The 26,840-nt window shown below is 45.2% G+C and overlaps 1 protein-coding gene across 4 annotated transcripts in view; it reads right to left on the bottom strand.

The window, feature by feature from the left end:
* The window catches only part of RPTOR (regulatory associated protein of MTOR complex 1), a 263,751-nt gene extending 239,287 nt beyond the window's left edge, over positions 1-24,464 (bottom strand). For all 4 annotated transcript variants that reach the window (XM_080924542.1, XM_080924544.1, XM_080924545.1 and 1 more), the window contains exon 1: positions 23,542-24,464. In XM_080924542.1, coding sequence (XP_080780668.1) covers positions 23,542-23,703 — 162 coding nt within the window. In that variant the 5' untranslated portion in view covers positions 23,704-24,464. The remainder of the gene's footprint in view (positions 1-23,541) is intronic.
* Positions 24,465-26,840: the final 2,376 nt, after the last annotated feature.

The raw sequence follows: 26,840 nt of genomic DNA, 5'->3' as shown, positions 1-26,840 counted from the left end.
CCAGTAAGAACAGATCACGGGGACTGAGGGATGCTAGGAAGGAAGGTTTCCACCACCAGACAGCACACTCCCAGCCTCCTCACCTGATTCACCCACTGTGACCACACAGGCTCCAGAACAGCAGCCTCTCCCTGTGTGGGAAAGCCTGCCCAGGTTCTTTGGCTTGGTTACTCATGGCTTGCCCTAAAGCTAGCCATTTCCTTACTTTCTTACTTCTAGTTCCTGTCTTAGTCAGGGTTTTACTGCTGTGAAAAGACACTTATGACCAAGGCAAGTCCTATAAATGACAACATTTAATTGGGGCTGTCTTACAGATGCAGAAGTTCAGTCCAGTATCAAAGCAGGAGCATCCAGGCAGGCATGGTGCAGGAGGAGCTGAGAGTTCTACATCTTCTCTGAAGGAAGCCAGGAACAGACTAAGCATCCTCAGGCAGCTAGAAGGAGTGTCTCCAAGCCCACCCCCAGGGTGACACACTTCCTCCATCAAGGCCACACCTTCTACTAGTGCAACTCTCTGGGCCAAACCATCACATAGGCTTGTTCAAACACATGGGTCTATGGGGGCCATATCTAAACATAGCATAATAAAAAGCACATCTAGTCCAATTTCCAAAGTCCCCATAGTCTGTAGCAGTATCAACAATGTTAAAAGTCCAAAGTTCAAAGCCTCTTCTGAGATCCATCCAATCACTTAACTCTAATCCTTAAATTAAGTCAGGCAACCAGCTGGGCAAACTCCAAATTCTGCATCTCTATGCCTGATGTCAAAGCGGTCTTCAGGGGCTGGAAAGATGGCTCAGCGGTTAAGAGCACCAACTGCTGTTCCAAAGGTCCTGAGTTCAAATCCCAGCAACCACATGGTGGGATCCGATGCCCTCTTCTGGTGTGTCTGAAGACAGCTGACAGTGTACTCACATAAAGTAAATAAATAAACCTTTAAAAAAAAAAAAAAAAAAGGAAAGGAAACAAATCGGTCTTCAGATCTTCAACTCCTTTTTCATCTTTGTTGACTGCAACAAACTTCTTCCTCCTGGGCTGGTTCCACTCCCTGTTAGCAGCTTTCCTCAGCAGGTAACCTATGGCTCTAGCATCTTTAACATCTTTGGGTCTCCAAGGCAGTTTTAATGTTACAGCTTCTCGTTTTAATGTCTGGGATCCACACAGTGTTTTCCAGATTCTCTGGAAAAGCAGCAGTGCTCTTAACTGTGACGCTGTCTCTCCAGCCCCAAGTTGCTGATGTCTTTCTTTTGCAGTGCCCAGGGCCTTGGCAAGCTAGACAAATGCTCTCACTGAACTACATCACAGCCACATAAAATTATTTAAATTATTGAAAAATCCAGAAACAGCCTGCCTAACGGTAGAAATGACTTCCATACATGACCATATGATTCCAAGAAAATCCCCCCAGGTGATGGAGCTAAGATCAGGAAAGAGCCAGGAGTACGGAGGCCATGCACACACGTGGTGACCAGTCCTGCTTTTCCAAATGGATGTGGAGAGATGATTTTGAAGTTCCAGTTTTAAAATACAGACAGAGCAATCAACCATAGATGTTGCCTGAGATTCTGCACAGCACTGCTGGGCAGAATCTCACAGTCCTAATCTTTGGCACTAAGATTATTAACAGAGTAAAGGCTAATCTAAGAAGCTCAGGTAGAACTTCACTGTGATCTGACTTCACTTCACTGCCCGCAGCCTAACTGGGGAAGAACATGGTTGTAAGAGAGGATGACCATTTCTCAGCTGCATAATCACACACCTCTTTGAAATAACTTAATTCCTTCCAGAAGGGCAGCTCCCAGTGAGTGAGTATTCTGGGTGCACGGCTGACATGTAGAAGGACATAAAGTAAGGCTCTGAGCCTGACTCTGGGGGCCTGGGGGGAGGGGGAGGTCCCATCTCATGACGCCCATGCACTTTTCTGGCTTTGGGCAACTGGTCAGTGTCAATGTAGCAAAATCTCTAGGCACAAGACCTCAAAGAGCCCCAAGAGCCTTTGATGGCTACCAAAGTGGGCTGAGACTCAGTGCAGTCCTACACCAGCCTGCAGGGGACAACAAAGCACAGCAAATGATGGGTTCCAGCCTTAAGTAGTGTCACTCCTCCCAGGGAGGCCACGTGAAGGAGCACTTGGAGAAACACGAAGCAAGACTAACCTGCCGCTGTCCTGTAGATGCTCTAGTACAGACAGAGTGAAGGAGTGAAGGCACAGCCTGACCAGTCTGCTACAAGTCCTATTTGCCCTCTAAGAGAACTTCCTCTTGTGCCCTAGAAGGCAGGAGGGCAAAAGAGGGCTAAGACCCTCACAACACATCAACTCAGACACGGCTCTGAGCCCACACAACCCAATAGACTGTCCTGTCACTTAATAGTGCTGGGTGACTGAGAAATCCTGCTGACCAGAAACCACAACTGGTAGGTGTCCCGCTTCACCAGAATAGCCCACTCTAGGGACAGCTGGGCTGAGTTCAGGGGGACACGTTGCCTTTGCAAATCACTTCTACCCTCAGACCTCCAAGTACCTCCTTAAGCAGCACCAATATCAGGTGACTTCTGAGGTGCCCTCCAAACCAGATGGGTAAGTGCAGACTAACAAGGAAATGTTAAACAGCAGCTAAGGAAGAACAGCTGAGATGTCTCGGTCAGTAAGCCAGGTGTGGTGTGTACGTGTAATCCCAGTTCTGGGGAAGCAGGGACCGGATCTCTGAGGCTCACTAGCCATCCAGCCTAGCCAATCAGAACACTCCAAACTACCAAGCGTATCAATCTCAAGAAACATGTGGATGGCACCTGAAAATTAACACCCAAGGTTTGTTCTCTGAGTGTGTGTGTGTTCACCCACACACACAAATAAGCAAAGAGAGCCTGGAGTGGAACTCAGTAGGAGAGCATTTGCCTACTATGCACAATGCCTTAGGCTCAATCCCCCAGTGCAGAAAGACAGGCAGGAAAACAACAGACATGCTCAGTAATGAAAGAACCACGAAGGTAACTATTTTCTAAAGAAACAGAAACAGCTATGGAGACATGCTGATGGCCACAGACATCATACCCTGGAAACAAGGCAGATGCCTGTGCAGCCCTGAGTCACTCTCAGATGAACTCATTGTCACTATTTTAATGCCACTGGCTTTGACTTTTAAAACCTATGATACTGACTTTTTGGTTCTGTTAACTGAGTCCCACATGGAACAGACAGTGATAGAATCACAAAAGAGGAGGTTAGAGAAGATTTGGGAGAAACAGCCTGGACCTGACAGACAAGGCAGCTACCCTGGGAGGAGCTTCAGACACCCTGGGAGGGGCTTCAGATACCCTGGGAGGGGCTTCAGATACCCTGGTAGGGGCTTCAGACACCCTGGGAGGAGCTTTATATACCCTGGGAGGGGCTTCAGACACCCTGGGAGGAGCTTCAGATACCCTGGGAGGAGCTTCAGATATCCTGTGAGGGGCTTCAGACACCCTGGGAGGAGCTTCAGATACCCTGGGAGGAGCTTCAGATACCCTGGGAGGGGCTTCAAACATCCTGGGCGGAGCTTCAGATACCCTGGGAGGAGCTTTCTTCATAGGAAAAAGTGGGAAGCTTAAAATTCAGAAGGCAGGACTACAAAAGAGTAACCCAGACTGAATATCAAAATTCTACTATCAAGAAAGTATACTATGAATTCTGAATTTTTTTAAAGTTTTATTAACCACATTTTTATTCACTTTTAATTCAGTAAACATGGCATTTTTGGTTATTTCTAATTTAGCAAAAGTGGTATTTAATGCCTTTTGTTGCCTTTCTCTCCTCTGTGCACACAGCTGCCTTTTCTACACTTTCCATTCACTCCCCACATCATTACCCAGAAGGGCAACAGCTGTGAGGAATTCACAACAACCCAAGCTTAGCATCCCCAAGCAGAAACTGGAGAAGCAAAATGAATGGAAATTGTATCATCTAAAGTAATGATTACTTTAATAAATATTTTCCCTATTAAAAATGTGACCAAATGCCAGGTCTGTTGGCACAAGCCCATGATCCCAGCTACTGAGGAGGCTGAGGCAAGAATAAGGCTGTCTATACCAGAGTAAGTTCAAGGCCAGTCCTGGCAACTTGGTGCAACCCTAGCTCAAAAGAGGCTGAGTGTATTATTTCAGAGGCAGTGCTTACCCAATGCCATGGCTAATCTTGACAAGACTCAGAATTACTGAAGCATATCTCTGGCGATGAGGGTGTCTCCGACAAATTTAAATGAGGAAGAAGCCACCCCACCCCAAGAACCGGAACGTGGGCAGCGTTATCCCATGGGCTGAGATCCCAGATAGAATAAAAAGATGGTAAGGCTCACAACCACCTCTCCTTGGCCTTCTCAGGTACCCACACACCTGCCAACATTCACAGAGATACACATACACATAAATAAATCTTAAAAGGTTTTGCCATTAAATTAAGGGAGACGTTGGATAGTGACGAAGCATGCATACCCTTTATCTTTCTTTCCAGCACTCTGGAGGCAGAAGCAGAAAGATCTCTGAATTCAAGGCCAGTCTGGTCTACAGAGCAAGGTCCAGGACAGCCAGGGCTGCACAGGGAAACCCTGTCTTTAAAAAAAAAAAAAAAAAAAAAAAAAAAAAAAAAAAAAAACAAGCAATAATAATAATGAAGTAGTTTATTAAGGGAGACAGGGCAAGGCAGTAGACCTGAGGTAAGGAGTAAGGCGGCTTCGAGGAAGCCAAGATGAAAGTCCACATAAGCTAGGCCCCAAGGCTGTCCTCATGAGGCAGGAAAAGTAAACCCAGCTTCCAGCTCTACCACCTTCTCCTCACAAAACCTGACACTGACAAAAGCAAAATAAAGACAAAGTCCCAGGGCCCAGGACTTCAGTCATAAAATGACCTTTATGCGTGTCACTGACGTCATCAGTTGACAGTGTGCATAGCAGAAGTGGCTGAAACACACAGTTAAGTGTAATCACAACCTACTTTTAGACCGTCCCTGTGACCCCTAAAGAGAGACCCTGTGCCTGTGCTGAGACAAGGGACACACACCATGAGGTCCTCTGCAACCACCTGTGTTTCCACAAATCAGGTCACCATCTCTAGATGACCCTCAGGCCGTGAACTAGAATTAAAGTGACTGTGGTGATCTGAGGAAGAATGGCCCATGCAGGCTCATGTATTTGAATGCTTAGTCACTAGGGAATGGAACTCATTTTCAAATTTTCAGGATTCAAAGAATTAGAAGGTGTGGCCTTGTTGAAGGAAGTCTCACTGGCAGTGGGTGCCAGGCCCAGTCTCTCAGTCCTTCCTGCTTATGGATCAGAATTGAAAACTCTCAGCTCCTCCTCCAGCACCATGTCTGCCTGTACACTGCCATGCTTTCACCATGATGACAATGGACTGAACCTCTGAACTGCAGGCCAGCCTCCAAGTCAGTGCTTTCTTTGTAAGAGTTGCCTTGGTCACAGCAGTAGAACAATGACTATGACAGTGGCCCAAACTGCCTGTAAAAGCAAACAGGGACTCCACGTGAAAGCTGACACCCTTCTTCTCAGGCTCCTCCAGACTAACCCAAATAATTTATAACAATAAAAACAAGGAGTGGGCTGGAGAGATGGCTCAGAGATTAAGAGCACAGACAGCTCTTCCAGGGGTCCTGAGTTCAGTTCACAGCAACCACAAGGTGGCTCACAGCCATCTGTAATGGGATCTGATGCTCTCTTCCGGCCTGCAGGCAAACTTGCAGGCAGAACTCAGTGTACACAATAAATTAACAAAACAAAACAAAGCAAAAATCAAGGAAACTGTGAGCTGGGTGTAGTGGCCACATCCTTAGTCCATCCCATCACCTGAGGCAGCAGTAGGTGGATCTCTGTGAGTTCAGAGAGGCCAGAGGAAACTACATAGTGTGACCTTGTCTCAAAAAATAAAGAGCAGAGCAGGAATAAAGTGCAGGGAGGACATCAGCAGAAGAGCAGAAGCCAGCGCCAGACACAGAACTGCCATGGAATCAAATCCGACCTGCACAGGCCTGTGCACACCCCACACCCTCACACTGAAAGTACACAACAGGATGACTATGTTTAAGTACATCAGTAATAAACAAGAGAATCACCGAGAATCTAGAAGGGGATTCAGATGACAACAGGCAGCAGTATAGACACTGAGAGAAGAAAATGGAGGGACAACACAAGAAAGAGCAGGGAAAAGGACAGCACAGACAGACAGAGGCACACTTCTAATGAGGACTTCAGGATGATCCTCCTAACTCCAGTCCCTGAACACTAGGACTATAGGTGTACACCACCACACCAGGTTCTACCACGCTAGGGGATCAAGCCCAGCACTTCAAGCTTGCTAGGCAAACACTGCCAAACGAGCCACATCTCCAGCCCAGGGCTCTGTTTTGTGGGGTGGTTGTTGTTATTGTTGATGATGGAGGCAATAATTCAGACTGGAAAGAATCCTCTAAGTTCACAGGTAAAATGGGCAGAAACACACACACACACACACACACACACACACACACACAAGAAAACAGGAAGTTTCTTGAAAGCAGTGGAGAGAAATGAAGCCAGCCAGCATGAAGTCTTGCCAACTAGCCAGGCCCTTCATCTCTAGCTAACATCACCAGAAGCCCTTAGTGGGACAGTATCTACAAGCCTGTAAGAAAGATCAGGGAAAATATCCTTCAAGAATCAGGGCTGAATAAAGGTATTTTCTGAGTAATAAATTTGATGCCAGCAAGCCCTTGTGAGAGGAAATTCTAAAATCTTTTCCACAAAAATGAGAAATCCCACCCAAAACTCTAGGTGAGGGGTTGAGGTGGGGGGTTAGGGTGGGGAGAACACGGGGTTGGGGTGGGGGGTTAGGGTGGGGAGAACACACCAGCCACAGACAGAAACAAAAGAAATTACTTCTGGGACCTTGTTCTCTAACTTCTCAGTGTTCCTCTGTGCTGCCTTGACTACTTCAGAAAGAGTAAAAGAGAGAGATTAGATATTTCCAATGCATTTTTTTAAAGTACAAATAAGATGTCAGTCAGAACTAAATAAAAAGATTAACTGCTTTATTAAAAGATAAAAATCAAGCCAGGCAGTTGTGGCACATGTTTTTAATCCTGGAACTAAGGAAGCAGAGGCAGGTAGATCTCTGAGTTCGAGGCCAGCCTTGTCTACAAAGTGAGTTCCAGGACAGCCAGGGCTACACAGAGAAACCCTGAATCACAGTCTCACAGACAGATTATCAGGCTGAACTAATAGCTGTTCACAGAGACACATGTAGCACAATGATACAGAAACACTGACCTACAGAAAGGGATAGAAAAATGAGCAACCTAAAACCCAGACAACAAAGAACATGGTAGGTCCCTTGTATTAACAAGGCCAAAGAGATCTGAGGCAAAGAGCACTGTTATGTGTTTAAACACACTTCCAAATGACCCAGACTCCAATTCCAAGAAAACCAGTGGTTCTCGGTGTGTACAACCCAGAGCACAGCCCCAGAAAACAGCCACAGCATGAAGCAGGAAGCACTGACCAAAAAGAAAGGAAGGAAGGAAGGAAGGAAGGAAGAAAGAGAAAGGAAGGAAGGAAGGAAGGAAGGAAGGAAGGAAGGAAGGAAGGAAGGAAGGAAGGAAGAAAGAAAAGAAAGAAAGAACCAGCCTTGTGAGAGGGTGCAGAATCTAAAGACTTAACCTTGCACACATCCATGAAACACATTTCAATGTTACCAGACTGTAGAGCAAGCTGCACGACCCACAACACTAGGGGGCGCCATCCACTTAGGACAGCACTGTCCACAGGTGCCCCTACCCACAAGTACACTCTGCCAAGGATGGCCCTACAGCCATCACAGATGTCCTCAATCACAACCAACTGAGAATCAAAACTCATCCTAGAAGATCTCATCTATGCTACAAATTACAAAGCAGGATAAGCATGCCTGTGCCCAACCAAAATCCCAATACACAGGAGGCTGAGGCAAGAGGATTCTGGGATTGACACTAGCACAGGATACATAATGAAACGCCACTGCAAACACAGAACAACAAAATACTTCCAAATAACAAATTCATTAGTTAATTCAAAGTGAAAAACAAAATAATCTAAAATGAAGAACCACATCAATGCAGGAAAATGTAGAGAATTCAATGAAGCAGTCACCTCCCAGAACTGAACACCAAGAAAACAGATGGCTGGAGACTGAATGACACGAAGTGTCCATCTTGAGAATCTATCCCTTAAGGTGGTGACTAGGGCAGGATTTCCACAAGTCTGAGGTGAGGTTGGAATGCATCACAGTTCCAGACCAGCCTAGATTACAAAGACCCTATCTTAAACAGACAGACAGACATACAGACAGACAGCCAATTCCCTTTAAGAACAGGAATAAAAGCTGAGCCTGTTAGCACATGCCTTTAATCCCAGTACTGTGGAGGCAGAAGCAGACGGATCTCTTGAATTTGAGGCCAACTCACTCTACAAAGTGAGTTCCAGGACAGCTAGGGAGGGAGGGAAGGCCCTTGCCACTGTGCTAAGCCTGACTGAGTTCCATCTCCTAGAAGCCACATGGTGAGGAGAGGAGGAAACCAACTCCAGCAAGCTATCTTCTGACCTGACCTCTGCACATGCACAAATAAATATACTGTAAATGTTTATTATTGTTGTATTTTACCTGTATAGGTACTTGGCTTGAATGTATGTCTGTGTGCCATGTGAGTGACTGGTGACTGTGGCTCTTAAGCCTGAGCCATTTTAAAAAAAAATAAAATAAAAACCTAATCAAAAAAAAAAAAAATGTTAAAGCCTTTATAAAGAACGCCTACATGGCTTCTCAGGCCAGTGCTTGCAAACAGTCATGGAGGGGATCTTGCTGTCCTGAGCACTAACTCACTGTGGATCAGGAGCTAACAACAAGCTCGACCTAGCAGCTGGAGCAATGGCACAGCAGTTAAAAACCAGCTGCTCCTACAGAGGACCCAGATCCAGCTGCCAGTACCCATGTTAGACAACTCAGAGCCATCTGTAACTGTGGTTCTAAAGGACCTGATACCTCTCGGTGAACAGGGACAGTGTACAAACATAGTACACAGACATACGTGTATGCACACACTCATAAACATAAAGTAAAAATAAATAAATATTAAAAAGAAAGAAAAAAAAAGGCTGGCCCTAGCCCAGGCTAGCCATGGGAAGAGAGGAAGTGATGCTCTGGACACAGTGTGTAGCATCTGGTTCTGGGAGTGAGCTGAGGACCCTGTGTGCTCTGTGGTCTGTAATGGGACTGAAAACCTACAAGAATCCACTTGCCTACCTGCACTCACAAGCCTCACCTTCCCCAGCAACTCTGGACACTGTACACACCTGGGAGGAGCAAGAAGCTATGCACACAGGCTGGCGACAGATGGAGATGCCAAGTGTGCTGCAGTGAACAGCACACAAAACCAAGTGTGCTCTCTCTTATGTCAGCAAAATAAGACAACAGCTTTAAAACCTGTTGAGGGATGGGAAGAGAGAGTAGGAGTGAAAAGGAGATATGTGTAGACGCTGGAAAAAGATTTAAAACTTGAAGTCAACATATTTTCTTTATTTTTATTTTATGTGCATTGTTTTTATGTGTATCTGTGTGAGATAACCTGAACCTAGAGTTATAGACAGTTGTGTGCAAGGAACTGACCGCAGGACCTCTGGAAGAGCAGTCAATGCTGTTAACAGCTGAGCTATCTCTCCAGCCCAATTTATAATTTTTACAAAAGTTTAGGAAGCTATCAAGATTATATCAAATGCCTAAATGAATTTCCATAAAAGATAGACAACTCCTGGGCAAGACTCTACTCAGAGAAATCAAAGACCTAATAATTCAACCTGGATACAAGATATGGGCCAGGACACCCAGTCCCAACCCACCATCACGATACTTAGAACCAGTGAAGTTCCAACCTAATGCAACAAGCTCTGCTCCTCTAACCATGGTGTACTGTAGATTGATGTCAGGTGATACATGATGGGGGGGGTGTCTAGGAAAATAGAAGCAGAGGGTAGTAAGCAGAGATTCAGGAGGAAGCAAGATGGAGGAGGATGTGAATGTTTCTCTCAGTGCATCTCTAGTTTGATAAGGTTGTTATGATTGTTTCTAAGGGTTTCCATGGGTCTATTTGTCTTATCTAGATGGGCAGTTTATATCTTTGTCCATTGATTGCAAGCTTATTGTACAGAGGGCTTGTGGATTGACAATTTAACATATAAACCTGTTTGATAAGTTAATGGTTGTGGAGTCATATTTGTACTAGGCAGTGGAGGAAAGTGAGTGAAATGGCACTCAGGGGCAGTGGAGTGAACCACCTGAGTTCTTAGAAGCGGCATGGAGCCACTAAGTTAACAATGCCCTGCAGTGCTATGTGGCTACACAGGAGCCAGCCTTAGGGCAGGATAAAATGTTATCATATTTAATATTTACCACAACAGTGTACTTCTTCTGCAATGTACATGAAAGCTTCCAGGGAAAGCCTGGGCGGGGGCTGCCTGCACACAATCACTATTGAGTCCGATGACATACACAGGCATCATGAAGGCATTCCCACACCCCTGCAGGAACACAGACACTGCTCACATGTGACAGCACACTTCAGGAAGGGGAAAAATACATTTCAGCAAAACTTACTGACACAACCAGGTATCAAAGGACACAAGGAAAATTAGTTCCCTTACATGACCTGTATTAACCACTCTAACAGGGAAGGCAAACTCTAAAGCTAGTAGATAATCCAGAGCTAGCCTCCCACACTCAGGGAGGAAGCAGCTCAAGAGATACAGAAGAAAAAAAGAAATGGTTCTTCCACTGTAAAGGGACAAACTATACCTGCCCACAGCCTCACTAAAACTGAAGACTATATAAAAGGGCCCACAAAAACAGAGGAGTCAAGCTCTGTGTGGAAAGTTATTCACCAAGACTACAAAAAATGCTAATGTTCATAAAGTCTTTTTAAAAAGCAAAACCACAAATAGAAAAATGGGCAAAAGACTGGAGCAGGAATTTTAAAACAAAGAAACAAAACAGTTCACTGGCATCTAACGACTCCAAGCCTGCTCTGCTTCCTGCACTGCAATGCTCATAAGTTTCACATTCCGCACAGGGCAGCTGAACTGCGACACACACATGTAATGTGTGCGTGAAAGACAAAAGAGCCAACACAGCTATTCAATACCCATGGTGCATACTCCGCAAAGAAGTAAGATGCTAACTGCTCCTGATGGAGTAGGTAACAGATGTCAGGGCAGGATGCATCAAGGACACTTTGATGCCCTCTTTCCTGAAGAAGGTCTAGGTTCACAAGTGTTTTTACAAATATTGATTGGAATGGAAATAGTTCATAATTTTTAAAAAGGAAATCAAGTAAGGCTACCCATACCCGCTTTCAATACAAAACAGGTCAGTGAAATGGACAAGTCCTTGCAGGGGCTGGTGGCTACAAGCACAAGGTTAGCACAACTGACTAAGCTTTTAAGGCGGGAAGTCAATCTCAAACACTGATGATGAATGTCAGTTTAGAGCTACCACAGCCCAGAGGACCTGAGTCTGACTTCACTGCTGACCTGCCAGCTTTACAAAGGACGTCCCTCCCACCACCCCCACTGCCCCCATACAGGTCCTAGAGCATGGACTCAAGACCAGCAACTCCTCATCTGGGAACCAGGACTTTAGTCTGGAACACCAAACCATCTTAAACTTTATTGCTGTAAGCTACTAAATGAAATGAGGGCTGCAGAGATGGCTCAGCAGTTAAGAACACTGGCTGCCGTGGCAGAGGACCTGGGTCAGTTCTCAGCACCAACACAGCAGCTCACAAGTGTCTCTAACTCCAATTCCAGGGAATACAACACTCTCTTTTGGCTCCACTGACACACATGGTGCACATGTATATGAGCAAACACGTAAACACATAAACTAGAAGCCCACTGTACCTTCTTGGAGAATCACCTATCAACATTCTAATCTACCTAATAGTAAGCAATGTAAGCTATGTTTTTAATCCAATCAAAAATTACTTAGAAAAACAATGGAGCAGAGGACATACATGTAATCCCAATACTTGGGAGGCTAATTCAGAGGATGGCCATGAATTCAAAGACAGCTTAGACTACATAGCAAGATCCTATCTCAAAAGAACCAAAGGAAAAAATTAGAAAAGAGAGAAAGAGGGAGAGGAAGGGAGAGAAGAGGAGAGCAGAGGAGAGCAAAGAAGGTGGGAAAGAAAGCAGAGTAAAGCATCCTCAGCCAAACAGAAGTTGGGGAGGGACACAACTTCTGCAGTAGACCCAAAAACTTAAGTTCTTCAGACTGAAGGACGATGCTACTTGCAAACTCAGCTACACAAAGAAAACTGAAAACAGAAACACATAAGAAATATGAATGGTACTTTCTGATTTTTAAATGTATTTAAAAATAATCAACTTTAAAAATAAACTAATAAGAGTAGTGTAGGGCTTAAAACATGTGCAGTTAAAGCATAAATCATGCACAGCATCTACAGAAGAAAGACGGAGGACTAGAAGCTTGTCCCTTCCCAGCTCTTGTGTCACTACATGTCACAGTAAGAACCTCAGCAGGGTCAAGTGGTTGAGTGAAAGATACAGTGTCATAAACCTGAGACAGTTAGGAAGTAACAGAGGACCTGATATAAGGTAACCTTTTCTTTTACAACAAATCAATAGTAAGATAATCCCAAGGGCTAGGATGTGAGGGGCAGAGCACTCAAGTCAGCTAGGTCTGTCCTATGCTTAAAAAACAAGACAAAACAAGCTTCTGGTAAAGGAAAACATACACAAAGACATCATACCTATTATTCTCTCACCTCCACCTCCCATCCTAATCCTACCCACCAGTCCTATCTATCCACACTCTCCTCCACAGGGAATACTCTCACCTACACACACCTTCTAAGAGGCCCAAATAGAAGCAGTGCATCAGTCTCTTCTGAGCCACTTGATTAAAGTAACAGCCTGCTTTGGGGATCTCCCGTGACAGCACATGGGACACACATCCCTCCCTGTCTGCAGTGCTGCTCTGAGGTCACATCATGCCTTCTCTGCAACAGGGAAGCAGGTTATTGGAACTCACCAAAGAACAAGTGCAGAGAAGGGTGCTACAGTAGACAGGCCAGGGTTCTTAAGCTCATTACTCCTCGACTTTAAAATTGCTCACAATTGTATTAAGACAACTGCATCAAATCATTCCACTTATGAAAGCATTCATACTACTTTCAAAATGCATCTCTATGCATGTCACCTAATAAAAGAAAATCATCTACAGAATCAACTATAATCTACTTGGCAAAAAATTCTTCCCCATGAGAGACAATCTGACTGAACTTTCTCAAATATGTAACTAAGTAAAAATTATCATTAACTCCCAGTAATAAGCAGATTACCAAGCAGTTTGCTACTGGAAATTAGGAAGGGCTGACATTAGCACGGCCCTGCTGTATCTATCACACAGACTTAAGCTGTGGAGCTTATTCCACAGACTCACTAATAAGGAACTAACTGCAGCCCTGCACAGCAGGGACAAATGTCCTAGGGATTTGGGCCAAGGGAATAAAGTAAGCTCCAAGCCCACCATGGGCTACAAACACAGCAACACACCACCACTGTCACTGACTGGATCTGGAATCAGCAGGGTACACACTCTGCAAGTGCACATGAGGGGTTAGAGAGGTTTTATTGGGGAGAGAAGACCAGTTTTGGTTGTGTTGGAAAGAAAACAGAGAGAAAGCAAGTGAAACACAACATCAGCCTCTGCCGCCCCAGCTGCCTCCTGCTTTGCAGCCGTGCCCTGCCCATGACTGTGCTCTTGAACTATGTCCTTCAACCTGTAAGCCAAAGTAGAACTCTGCCTCTGTAAGTTGCTCTTTTTCAGCTATTTGGTCACTGTGATGAGAAAGCTAGCTCACACAGCAACTGACCACATGAACATCTCTCTCATCACAGTCCCCAGGGAAGCCAAGGAGAGGTTCAAAGACTATGAATCAACCCAAAACTCTGAACTTAGTAACAAGGCTTTGGGCTCTGTTAAAAAGAAGAAAAGGAATCGTCATAAAGCGTTGTCAATGAGCCTAGCAATCAGGTAAGAAAACAAAAGCCCGATCTAGCCAGACCCAATTCTAGTATCTAGTGGTCAGTACCAGCCCCAGCTTCCAGGACAACACCCTAGTACACAGAAGGCTCTGGATGAAGATGAGCTGAATTTTACCCAATTCTAAATGTCAAGTGTGTGGGAATTCACGTCATTTCTCTGCACAGCACACCTAGCCATTCTGCCTAAGCACAGAGATTCTCCTCTTACCCCCACAGCCACCTACAGCTAACACAGGACAGGGCAGACTAGTGGCTCCCGCAAAATAGATCAGCCCCATTCCCACCCCCAGGATGCAGGGTGCGACTGTCACTTTCATGTCACTCAGCAGCAGGTGAAGAGCACAAGCTCTGAGCTTCTACCTGGTTTATGAGGAACATGCCCTTCTAGGGACATCTCCAATAAGGTACATGGTCCTCAAGGTACCAGCCAGCCACGCCAATCAGTGAACCACAGGTTGTGAGAGACCCTGTCTCAAAAGACAAGACACTGATGTCAACCTCTAGCCTAGACACACAGAAAGAGCAGCTCCTGAGTGGTCCGCCTTCCTGAGTATACTTGTTGGGATCTTCCAGACCCCTTAGCAGGCCACCTTCCTGAGTATATATGCCTTCCTGAGTAAGCTCGCTGGGGTCTCTACACGCTAGATCTAGGCAAATAATGAATGGCATCCAAGAGCCAGCTCCTCACTAGTGGCAGGAAAGGCAGACTGTACTGAGGTATCAAGGAGCACAGGAGGCATCTATCTGTGAGCATCCATAGTTGTTGGTGTAAAATAAACACCAGCAGACACAGACCTCTATCTGTACATACACCCAATGCCCAGGTCTTGGTTTCTAAATTCCATTCTAACAGAAACCAGAGACCAGGAAGAAAAGGGAGCTTCTGAGACTGAACAGGATGAGTCTGGAACCTGCTGATGTGTAGGAGAGAAAAGAAGGCTCCATACTGGTCAGAATAGCAGCAAAGGAACAATAAATGTAGAAGAGCCCTCGACAAAGCAGAAAAGTCAAAATCACAGGTTAAAAAAGAAAGCACCGTCGGCCTAACACGTGCTCAGAGAAAGGTCAAGGTTCACAAGTCATAGACAGTGCAGCAGCCAAGGCAGATGCACGAGCAGACACGGTTGGTCCTCAGGAGGCTGGAGAAGCAAGAGGATAGCTTCAGCAAGCACCCTGGACAGCACGGCAGTACAAACAAGAGGACAGAGGGAAAGACCAGCACAGATCCCAAGAGCCGGAAAAGAAGAAAACAAAGACTGAAGTCTGCAGCACGGCTGTCATCTGCAGGTAGGTTAAGACTGCATAACACCAAGGTTTGGATCCTCAGGGCCTTCCAAGCTCACCCATTAACTCTATGTGGCGCTTTCAGAAGAACCTAATGAGAGCTCTTCTGCTTAGTGGGGTACAGCCTTGTAATTGCAGGGTAGCAGACCTCAGACCCTCTGCCCTCACTCCGTGGACCAGGAGGGAAGGACTTTGCAACGTGTGTTCCAGCCATGTGCTGCTGTCCTGTCACAGCCTTAGAACAAGGGCGCTGTGGATGACAGACTGAGAGGTCAGAGCCATGAGCCAAAAGAAGCCCTTTCCTTCCTAATTGTCTCAGGTGTTTGCTATAGTAACTAAATTAAACACACATGTCAATATGAAAGTTCCTAATGTTACTGTATGTCTACACATAGCTAAAATCTGACCACAGTTACAGACAGACAGACAGACAGACAAAAAGGAAAAGAAGAACATCCAAGGTTAAATTCTTATAAAAGCTACTTTAGATTCAAGTATACTACAAAAAGTAATGCAATCTTGAATTCCCTCACTCTGTAAACTTTCCTGGATTGGTGAGGGACATAAATTGCTAATAAAAGTAAATCCTGGGACAAGCTAGAGACATTTGGATGTGAACTGTGAGTGAATGCTATGTACTGGTTACTTTCTATTGCTGTGATAGAGAAGCAAGACCAGGATAACTTAGCCCACATCAGGGCAACACCTCCTCTGGCAAGGCCACACCTCCTAATCCTTTCCAAACAGGTTCACCAACTGGGGACTATGTATTCAAACATATAAGGCTACAAATATAAAGGTCATTGTCACTCAAGCAACCGCATTAAGTCTCTGTGACAAATGTCCTGAGTTCTGCGACTACACTACAGTTACACAAGACAGTCCTTGTTCTTAGGGCACACGTAGAGTAAAGCAAACAGTACTACCAAGCAGCCCTTCAATGATGCAGGACACCAACTACGTGCCTACAGGTGAACAGAATCCCTAGGTACATGGGAAAAGAAGTAATAACCCTGAGTCTTAGGTAAGAGTATGTGGAAGATCACCGCACTGTAGACTAATCCAATTCTGTAAGTTTAAAATTTATGTCAAAATTTAGAAAATACAAAATGCCATTAGCTGAGAACAAATGACCCATTAGAAAGAAGTACTGATGTCTGGGTAAAATTAACCCCCATAACAGCGGCTGTCTCCTGTGAGCAGCTTCCTGTTCTGACTTTAAAGGAGTTCTCTGCAATCACACCACCTAGCTCATGGCAGGTTCAAGGCTTAAGAACATGTTACAGCATTAACATACAGTGCCAAATGTTACTAAAATGGCATTTTCACTTATTTAATTAACTTTTAAAAGATGACAGTTTCTGCTCTACTGAAACAAGCATCACTGGCAACAAAATCCTTCCTGATCTCTGGAATAGCAGGAGAATGAGTGGACAGCCTGGAGCACTCCATCCACATGGGAGCCACATGCTGTCTTGCTGAGACTCTGGTTCAGAACTTGACCAGGTGATAATGAAGAAGAAAGGCTTCAATCCATTTTGGGACTCTTTCACAGCACGCTGTTGAAAATAAACATAGCACTTTTTTTTTTTAACTCCAATGAATGATACTCACTTGGGGCAAGCTCTTGGGCTTCCAGGGCCCAGGAGGAACTAAATGCAGATGGTCCACACACGCAGACATGCCGCATCCCAGCCACAAGGATTCAGTCCTCAGTCTCGCCAGGATTACCACGAGTCCCCACCACAGGGCCCTCCATTGTCGCCCTTCCCGAGTCCTTTCCTCCTACCCTAAGCCACAAATCCAGGCTTGACATCCCCCAGCTTCCAGGCATGAGCAGCTGAACTTAATGTTGGTCGGTGTGAAAGAGTCCTGTTTCATACACAGGATTCAGCACAGGTGACATATCTGATGTGGAATCCAGGCAACAGCATCACTCTCACTTACAACATCATCATCGACACATGCACCAGTGTGTCAGAACTAGTGCTCTTCTAGCACAGGCAGCAAGGCCCAGAGGGCAGAGTGCAGCTCATGTGAACACTCAACCCTTCTGAATGACTCAAGACAGCCAACAGTTAGTTCCTCCTGCACACAAGGCCATCTGTGCTCACCTCACAGAACAAGATCCACCTGGGTGAGTAAACTATGCCACATCTGTCTGTCTGTCTGTCTGTCTGTCTGTCTGTCTGTCTCTCTCTCTCTCTCTCTCTCTCTCTCTCTCTCTCTCTCACACACACACACACACACACACACACACACACACACACACACGCCGGTAAGTAGAGCTACTGAAAGGAGGCCTTGGTCGCTATAGTGACTGCCCAAGCACATATGTTCCACAGGCACACCTCAGCTCCAATTCAAACCCAAAGGACGCTAAATGTTCCTTGTATGAAGATGTTAGAATGAAAGCTGGGTGGTAGGTCAGGTAGATGCATTTGAGGCCAGCCTGGTCTACAGAGCTAGTTCCAGGACAGCCAAGGAAATAAAAGAAACCCTGTCAGGAAAGAAAAGAAAGAAAGAAAGGAAGGAAGGAAGGAAGGAAGGAAGGAAGGAAAGAGAGAGAGAGAGAAAGAGAGAGAGAAAGAAAAGGAAACAAACAACAAACAAACATACACATACACACAGAGAAAGACAGTCAGTCAACCAGATATTAGAATGAGTAGCAGAGGCTAGATACTCTTGGTGAGTCCCCTACTGTCAGATAAGTCATCACCTGATCTCCCCAGCTCTCCTCTTGACCACACACTTCTCACACTTGCCAGCAGCTCCCTTTAGGATTTTCAAGAGTCCCTGAGGCCCCAAAGACATTTTTTAATGAGTTACATTTATCAACACTTCCTGTATTAAAGGGTAAAACATTTTAAAATGTAATACATTAAAACTAATTTAAAAGTAATTATAAACTCATTATTTATTCAAACAAGTAAAATTTCTATGAAAAATAAGTATATTTTCAAAACTGCTAGTGGGACAAGTGGTTGTGTTCTACATTCTTGTAAATCTCTTACCATGCAGCTTCAGAGAGAACAGATGTACTTTAAAACATGCATCTACATCTTTCCCAGGAAGAAGACCTATAGCCAGAAAAGGCAGGAGGACCCAAACACTCCAGTAATGAACAAACAGCAGCTCACTCGCTAAGTGGTACTTTGTGAGATGTTGACTCCATCTAAAGACCACAGTAGCCTCTGTGGCTCTGAAGACACCTAACAGACTTCCCCCACACTCAAGTGCTCACTGGCTTAATTGGTCCACCAGATAATATGTTCCAAAAATGGACACATTATATTCCATACTAGCCAAAAATTAAAAAAATAAAAACAAGCCATCTGCATGTTCCCTTCATGCTCTTGTCAGAGAAGTCTGTAAAGATCAGGATCAGTCAACTGCCCAGAGGTTTCTAAACGCTAATTTTCATTTGAAAGCTCTAATCTCTCACTGAAACAAACACTGTCAGATGTTTTCCTTAAAATGTCAGCTCACTTGGTTCATCTTCAAGAATATATGTATGTAGGGGGTGTACAGGGTGTTGTGGGGTGTGTGTGTGTTCACACACACAGGCTTAATGCCCAAAGAAGGCCTGTTAGCCTTCCCTTGAGGCACAGTGTTTATAGACTCAGTTGCTGGCCCCTCCCCAACACCGGGGAGCGGGAGCTACATTCCCCACTAGAACCCAACTGGAAAACAGAAAAAGTCTTGGGGACATGTGAAAGGAAAGAAAACCCTCGCTGAGGAATCTGGCTGAAGTCTACCAGAAAGAATTCCAGCATAACTGACTGCTTGTGGCCCTTCTCCCTTCCCAGCTATAAAAACCTGCAATTGTCTAGGAATCTTATCAGAAATCTCACTTCCAAGAGAAGGATATGAACTATGTTCCCTGTGTAAGCCTAACAACCCCTGGGTTTTCCATATCAGACTAATTCTACCAAGACATCTCAGGGTATAACCTGAGAGCCATCAGGACAGTTACTGCTAGCAATGCATTGTGTCTCTGCCATGAGGAGCCCACTTGAAGATGACTGCTTCTCTTCAACTCTTCTTTGAGAGGTACCGCCATGTTCTCAGGTGCACCTCACTTCTGAGCTCCTCTTTATCTTAACCCCACGCTTAAACGTATTTTAAAATATATTCAATAGGATCTTTAACTCACTTCATCATACGCCCCCCCCCCCCCAGGGTGGAACAGAGCCTAACTGGAGTGCTCTGGAGAGGATGCAAGGGACCAGGAAGTGCTCTAGCCACCCAGGCTCCAAAGGCATCAGCACTAAGGGGCCTCCTCCTGCTACAGAAACATCTGCATTGATGTGGACTACACAAAATGGCCCAACACACATGTTAGACAGCAGTGTGTCCATCAAGGGTCCTGGTTACATGAGATGGCATGTCATCGATAGTCTACACACACGCAGCACGTCAACTGCTTTTCCTTTCCTTGTTTTTAAAGGTAGGATCTTACTCTGAATCCAGCTGACTTAAGTTCACTCATTTGTGTAGCCCAGGCTGGCCATGAGCACACACTCCTACACTCACTTCCAGGTGTCTCTATCAGGACACCCATTCTCAGACTTCCCAGGCTTCACCCCACATACACACAGGCAAAAGACCCATCTGAGACCAAGTGGCCCCACCTGCCCACTTTCCAGGGGGAAAAAGGAACACTGTAAGAACTGTTAAGTACAGCAGGAAAACACAAATGGGGGAGTTGGGTGCACACCTCCTCTGCAACCAACCCATGATGGATCCATGTTGAATTCTAATCCCTATGTGTCCAGTTACTGGCCAACTGTATTCCCCAATATTGATACATATATGCATCAGTCCCCATACCTAGAATTAATCAAAAGACAATCTAACTAAAAGCAACTTGGTAGTTAAAATGTTAAAAGGAGGGCTGGAGAGATGGCTCAGCAGTTAAGAGCACTGACTGCCCTTCCAGAGGTCCGGAGTTCAATTCCCAGCAACCACATGGTGTCTCACAACCATTTGTAATGAGATCTGATGCCTTCTTCTGGTGTGTCTGAAGACAGTGACAGTGTACTCATATACGTAAAATAAATAAATAGTTTTTTAAAAATGTTAACAGGCACTTAAAAACCACAACTGATTGAAAACAAGGGGTACAAGAACCGGAACCGGAACTAAGGGTAGGCATGCACTGTGACTGGATGGCAAAACCTCCTCAGAGTTGTCAGTCAAATCTGGTCACGCGATTTTAGAAATCAGTAACAAGGATACTAGATAGAACACTAATAAGTAATTGCTAATAAAATACATTTTAAAAATAAGTTAATATGCCTAGTAGTAGCATGTGACTTCAACCCCAGTACTTGGGCGCTCGAGGCCAGCCTGGTCTACAGAGTGAGTTCCAGGACAGCCAGGTGTATACATACATAGTAAAACCTGTCTCAAAAAACAAAAAATAATAATAATCAATCACACCGAGAGCTGCACTCATTCTTAGGAAGATGCAAGACCAGGCTCTCAGAAGGCCACCCCCACACAGTAGGACAGACTGGCTAGGACTCTGAGTGACTGCCATCACTGCCATCCCCACACGGTGGGACAGACTAAGACTTTCTAGAGTGACTGCCATCACTGCCAGGTCACACACGGAGAATTAACTGGCCAAATCCTTCCCCCAGAACTATACAGTGAAACCCTGTCTCAAATCCCCACCAATACCACCATCACCACAAAGAAACTTTCTACCTTCCCAAAGAGAGCATGCAAGAGTCATCATCCACTGTGGCCTGCGCATCCTTCCAGAAAAGCTATCAGATACTGAGTCACATAACCTGCAGCATGTGTCTTTGAGCCTGCCCACCCATCTGAAATCTGGCCAGTTTTGTTCATTTGTGCTGCCTTCCATTCTTGTGATCATTTGACTTTTCAGTCTCCATTCAGGAAAGGTCCCTCAAAAGCTAGCTGAGAAAGTATCTCCAGAGACTCTGAGACAACAAAGTCTCACTAACTTACTGAAAATGTCGAGAAACTTTCTTCTTCGTTGAACAATTTGACATGGCAAGAGGCAGCAAACTTCCTTCCCTGATCTTCCAAATATCAACTCAGGGGTTACTAAAATTCTGGGAGCTTCCGGGAGCTTCCATTTTCATTTTTCTTCCCCCCACCTCACCCCACAGGAAGGGTTTCTTCTGTGTTGTAACCCTGGCTAACCTGGAACTAACTCAGTAGACCAGACTGGCCTCAATCAAACTCACAGAGATCCACCTGCCTCTGTCTCCCAAGCACTGGTACTAAAGGTGTGTGCCACCATCTCCCGGCAAAAAAGAAGGGTTAGAAGGAAAAGGAAAAGAACATTTTAGTAATAAGGATGAAGAGGTATCTCAAGGCTGCATTGTGTTGCTTAGCATACACAAACTCTGAGTTTGGTCCCTAGGAACAGTTAAAAGTGGATGCAGTGGTACACACTGGTAACCTCAGCACTGGGAGGATGCAGTGGTACACACTGGTAACCTCAGCACTGGGAGGATGCAGTGGTACACACTGGTAACCTCAGCACTGGGAGGATGCAGTGGTACACACTGGTAATCTCAGCACTGAGAGGATGCAGTGGTACACACTGGTAACCTCAGCACTGGGAGGATGCATGAGGTCAAGGTCATTCAGACACACCAAGCTGCCCTGTCTCCAAAAAAGAAACATATTACATTAAAAGTTCAAAAGATATCCACTAATATGATTTGAATAGTTTGAGTACAGGTTTGGGTAGCAAAAGGAACCATATTCAAAAGAACAGGAGAAAAAAAAAAAACATTTAAAATAAGAACTCCACCAAATAGAATGGGGGGGGGGTAGAGTTTCTTTAAAACAAATTTATTTTTGTATAAACATTACAGCCAATAGTTTATTTCATTAGTACTAGACATGTCCATAAACCAGACGTTATGAAGTCTCTCAACCATCAGTTTTATTACTTATATTGCTTTTATTCATCTTGTGTAAGACAGGGTTTGCACTTTGTAGTCTTGACTTGGGATCCTCCTGCTTCAAGCTCTGGAGTGTTAGAATTGCAGGAGTGACTTACCTTGCCCAACCTAAACTGCTTCTGACTGAAAGAAATTTTCATAACTTTAATCCCAGGGCTCAGGAGGCAGAGGCAGGCAGATCTCTGAGTTCAAGGATAGCCTGGTCTACTGATTGAGTTTTAGGACAGCCAGGGATGTTACACAGAGAAACCCCCGTCTCAAACAACAACAACAAAATTGGTATCTTATAAAATTTACCCAAATCAACAACTGAAACACCAGTCACTGCTAGAACTACATTGAGTGTTCATCAACATGCACCTTCTTAAAGCAACAGTCTCAAGTCAAAGCACACCAACTATAAATGACACATTATAACACCAATTCCCTCTTTTATACTGACAAGTTCACACAAATGTAAGAAGCCAGGGAAGAGAAAACACACACAATGAGTGTGTAGACAAGAGACAGCACTACAGCTGGCTGTGCTCTTTGCTAACAACTGCCCATGACACTCCACTACCAGGAGAACCACCTAAAACCTGAACCCAGGTTCCAAACCATCATACCCCATGCTCCCTAATGTCCACTGAGGAAATATCCCCAGGTTACAGTGAGAGAAATCACATACACGGGGAGTCAGCCTCCCAGACAAGATGTTCAAAGGACTGGAATGAAACCTGCTGCAACTTCACAATAACTTTCCCTGAATTTGTTATTAGATAAACATTTCAAGGAATCTTGTTTCCCAGCATATTGTACCAGAGAGCTGTACTTCAACCTGGTTACTTGATAAAAGGCAGGTACAAAAATAGACTAAGCACATTAAGTATTATTATTAGATTGTCTTTTCTCTAAATGCCACTAAGTGTATTAAAAAGCATATAAGTAAGTATCTGTGGAACAACAGTTCCTAATTTGCTGCCCCCCCCCCCCGTGCCCCTGAATTAAACTGGTTTGAATTAACACTACCCGGTAAGTAGCGACTAGCCCTACCCACTTTCAACCAAAACAGAGTCTGGAATAACTTTTGGGTTTTTAGTTAACATGCAACATGTGGCTTCGAAATACAAGAGGCTGTTCTTGCTCAGAACTTTTTTTAGTTGGAAAACTACTAACTCAAAACGGTGCCGTGAGAATCTACTCACCCGATCCTTCATTCTCCAGCTCTGTGCTAAAGATTTGGAGCCTTCAATTTTTTCACAATGTCTTTTTTTCATAAAAGCCAAAGGCAAGTTCCAATCTGTAAGGTCCGCCTCATCTTCCTCCCCGAGTCCCATAAGAGGCGACTGCAACATCTCCGACTCCATCAGGGGAGGAGGGGGAGGGGGAGTCCTTGGCAGCAGGCGCTCGAGAACCTCCAGCCTTAAAAACTAGTGTGTACCAGAACTGGTAAAATAAAATCAGGAAAGAGGGAAGTAGGGAACGGTGTGGTGGCCAAGTGTTCGAAGATCCTTATTCTGGCAAAAACTCGGAGATCTTTATCTCGAACTCTGAGCGGGAAGTCGGAGGGGGCGGGGTGGGCTTAGAGTCGGTGGGTAACCAACCCCGCAGCCCCAGGAACTGCGCCGACACGCGCGGCCAGTCGCAAGCCACCCCCACCTCTGGAGGCCGTCAGGAAGGCTGCAAGCCCGACTGTCAGAAGCGGGAGAGACTTCAGGCCCGGGGATGACCCTGCTCTCGGCCTCCAACGCCTCAGTAGATCCCAGGGCAGGCAGGCCTTCCCGCTCGCAGTACCGGTTCTCCGACTGCGCTGGTCCGGCTGAGGCCTCAAGGGATCGCGCTCTGGGGGCTTCGGGGCTTGTCCAGGGGCTCTCAGCCCTGCGGGTCCCGCACTCGCCTGAGGGGCTGCAACCTGAACCAGGACCGGCCCATCCTGCCCGTCCGCAGCCGGCTCCTCAGCCCCGGGTCCGCGCGGCCTGGATGGTGCTGGCCTTCAGCTTCGTAGCTCTCTCCTGCCCGGGAACGAGTCCCGATATACGCGCGACACGGGCCCGCGGATCACACAGGAATACTGGGCTTATTAGGTCAGGGGAGTTTTGCCCTCTGCTCCAGAGCCACAGTGAAAACTCCTCTCATCAGCACATCAAGGAGGACGCCATATTGCAAAGGCCCAGCGTGCACCGCTGTCTACGGCATGTCCAATAAGCCAAACCTCTTCAAGCGTTCTCACCGCGCTACCAGGCTGGGTCACAGAGCTTGATGTTCCGTTTTCCCCTCCCCCACGCCGTTACCCAGGTTACCACGTCCTTTCTCTTTAGTTGATCTCCACTAGTAAAGTAGACTTGTGTTACAAAATCAATCCTGCCATTGAAACTATGTCCGTTCAGGTTTTTTTTTTTTAAAGCTTTTTGCTACTACAAAGCTGCGTGTCTTGATATTAAAAAACAACAGCCATAAAAAAAAAAAAAAAAAAAAAAAAAAAAACACACTTTGTTTCGTCCTGATTTTAAAAGGTGGTATTTTAAAAAGCTTCAGAAAGGACCATTAATACTAGACAAATAAGACTATCGGGGCTTTCTTTTTAATATTTCCACATTTAAAAGATTTTTAAATTTTAAAAAGATTTCATCGATTACGAATTTTTGTTTGATCTACCTTATTTCCTGAGCAGTATACTCATATTTTGCTACAGTTCATATGCAAACGACTAAGGCTGCTGCTATCTGCCCACGGAAGCAAGCCTCCTGTGTTGCTTCTCTGTTTCAATTCAGCAAATCTCAGTTATTGACATACCCTGACAACTGCTTTGGTGCAGGGGGAATATAAAGTAAATAATGTAACACGTGCCAGCCCTTCCTAAGCAGGGTGCTAGTGAGACACTCTTAACATTTAGCTAGATTTCAGGTAGACAAAGGAGCCCATCTTCAGCTTTACTGTTGGAGGAACCTCTGTTAGAGTCAGTGTTGGTAATTTCAAGCTCTATTTTCTCAGTCTTAGATACCTGAACCATAAAGTTTGGATGAAAATATTAAAGAATACAACTGGAAGGATAAAATTAGCTTATAAAGATGCCCAGGTCAGCCTAAGCTACAAAACAAGACCCTGTCTTTAATGAGAAGGAAAAAAAAAATCCCTTTAAGAACAGGGTTGAAAGGTGGGCCCAGTGTTTAATCCTATTACTCAGGAGGCAGAGGCAGGAGAATCTCTGTTAGTTGGAGGCAAGCCTGGTCTACAAAGCTAGTAAGTAGTTCCACAGCAAACAGGGCTACACAGAGAAATCCTCTACACAAACAAGATGCCAAGACATAGCAAGCCACCACTGAGAGCAAGCTCTGACTGGTCCCACTCTATAATGTAGACTAACAACTGTCTGCCTTACCACTAAAGCCTGGGTTAGTCTCCTGGAGATGTATTCCTCAGAGTAAATAGAGGGTTGGACACAATGTGGCAGTCCCTACCACAATCCTGGTAGGTAGCACCTGAGCTGCTCTTAGCCTGAGAGTTCAGGCTGCAATCCCAGATCTCTCCCACCAGCATGTGGGAAGTGTTTCCTGTAGTCCTGTGTTCCTTTATCATCCCAAGAATTCCTGTGGCTACAGCATCACACAGAGCCCATTATCCTCCTAGTCTCAGACCAGTGCACCAAAATAGTGTCCCAATCACCACCAGCAGGGGCTTCGGGACTTTCGGAATGTCTGGAAGAAATCACGCTATCCACTGCTCCCACCTATTTTATCTTGTAATTCTGATGCCCACGGATGCCACACCCACATGATTATTCCCCCCAACCTTAGTCTGCAGAGATGACCCTGAAACTGGAAGGCCATTGAACCTAATATATGCAGTGGTGAATAACAAGACCCTAGTACTAAGTTGGAAGGCAAGGACCAATGCCAAGGCTGTCCTCTGACTTGTAATTATGTGCTATGACACGCATGCACTTGTACTTACACATGTAAACATTTACACACACACACACACACAGGCATACCTATCCAAATTAGCAAGTTTCAAGCCTGTGAGAGACTCTATATAAACATAAACAAGATGTGACTGAAACCATAGCTCATCAGACAAACACATGTAACTCTAGCCCAGGCACCCTCTATTGGCAGTTGGGGGCATCCACACACATGTATATCCACACGTATGTAACACACGGACACACAATAAATCATTTAAAAGTAAAATCAAGGTGGGCATATCTTTAGGAACAACACTTGAGGCTGAACTCTGGCCTACTCGAGCATGTACTCACACACACATAGCACATGTGAGCTTGCATACAAAATAATAAAGAGGAACCAGGCATGGTGGTGCACTTGGGAGACAGAGGCAGGCAGGTCTCTGTGAGTTCAAGGCCAGCCTGGTCTACAAAGTGAGTCCAGGATGGCCAGAGAAAACATGTCTCAAGAAAATTATATCTGTATTTATATTTATTTATAAAAATAAATTAATTAAAAAGAGATCAGGTAGCAACAGACCCTACTACCCTAGACCCCTG

This window comes from Micromys minutus, assembly GCF_963924665.1.
Source record: "Micromys minutus genome assembly, chromosome: 10".
Classification (NCBI taxonomy): domain Eukaryota; kingdom Metazoa; phylum Chordata; class Mammalia; order Rodentia; family Muridae; genus Micromys; species Micromys minutus.
This window is presented reverse-complemented; position numbering and strand designations above follow the sequence as displayed.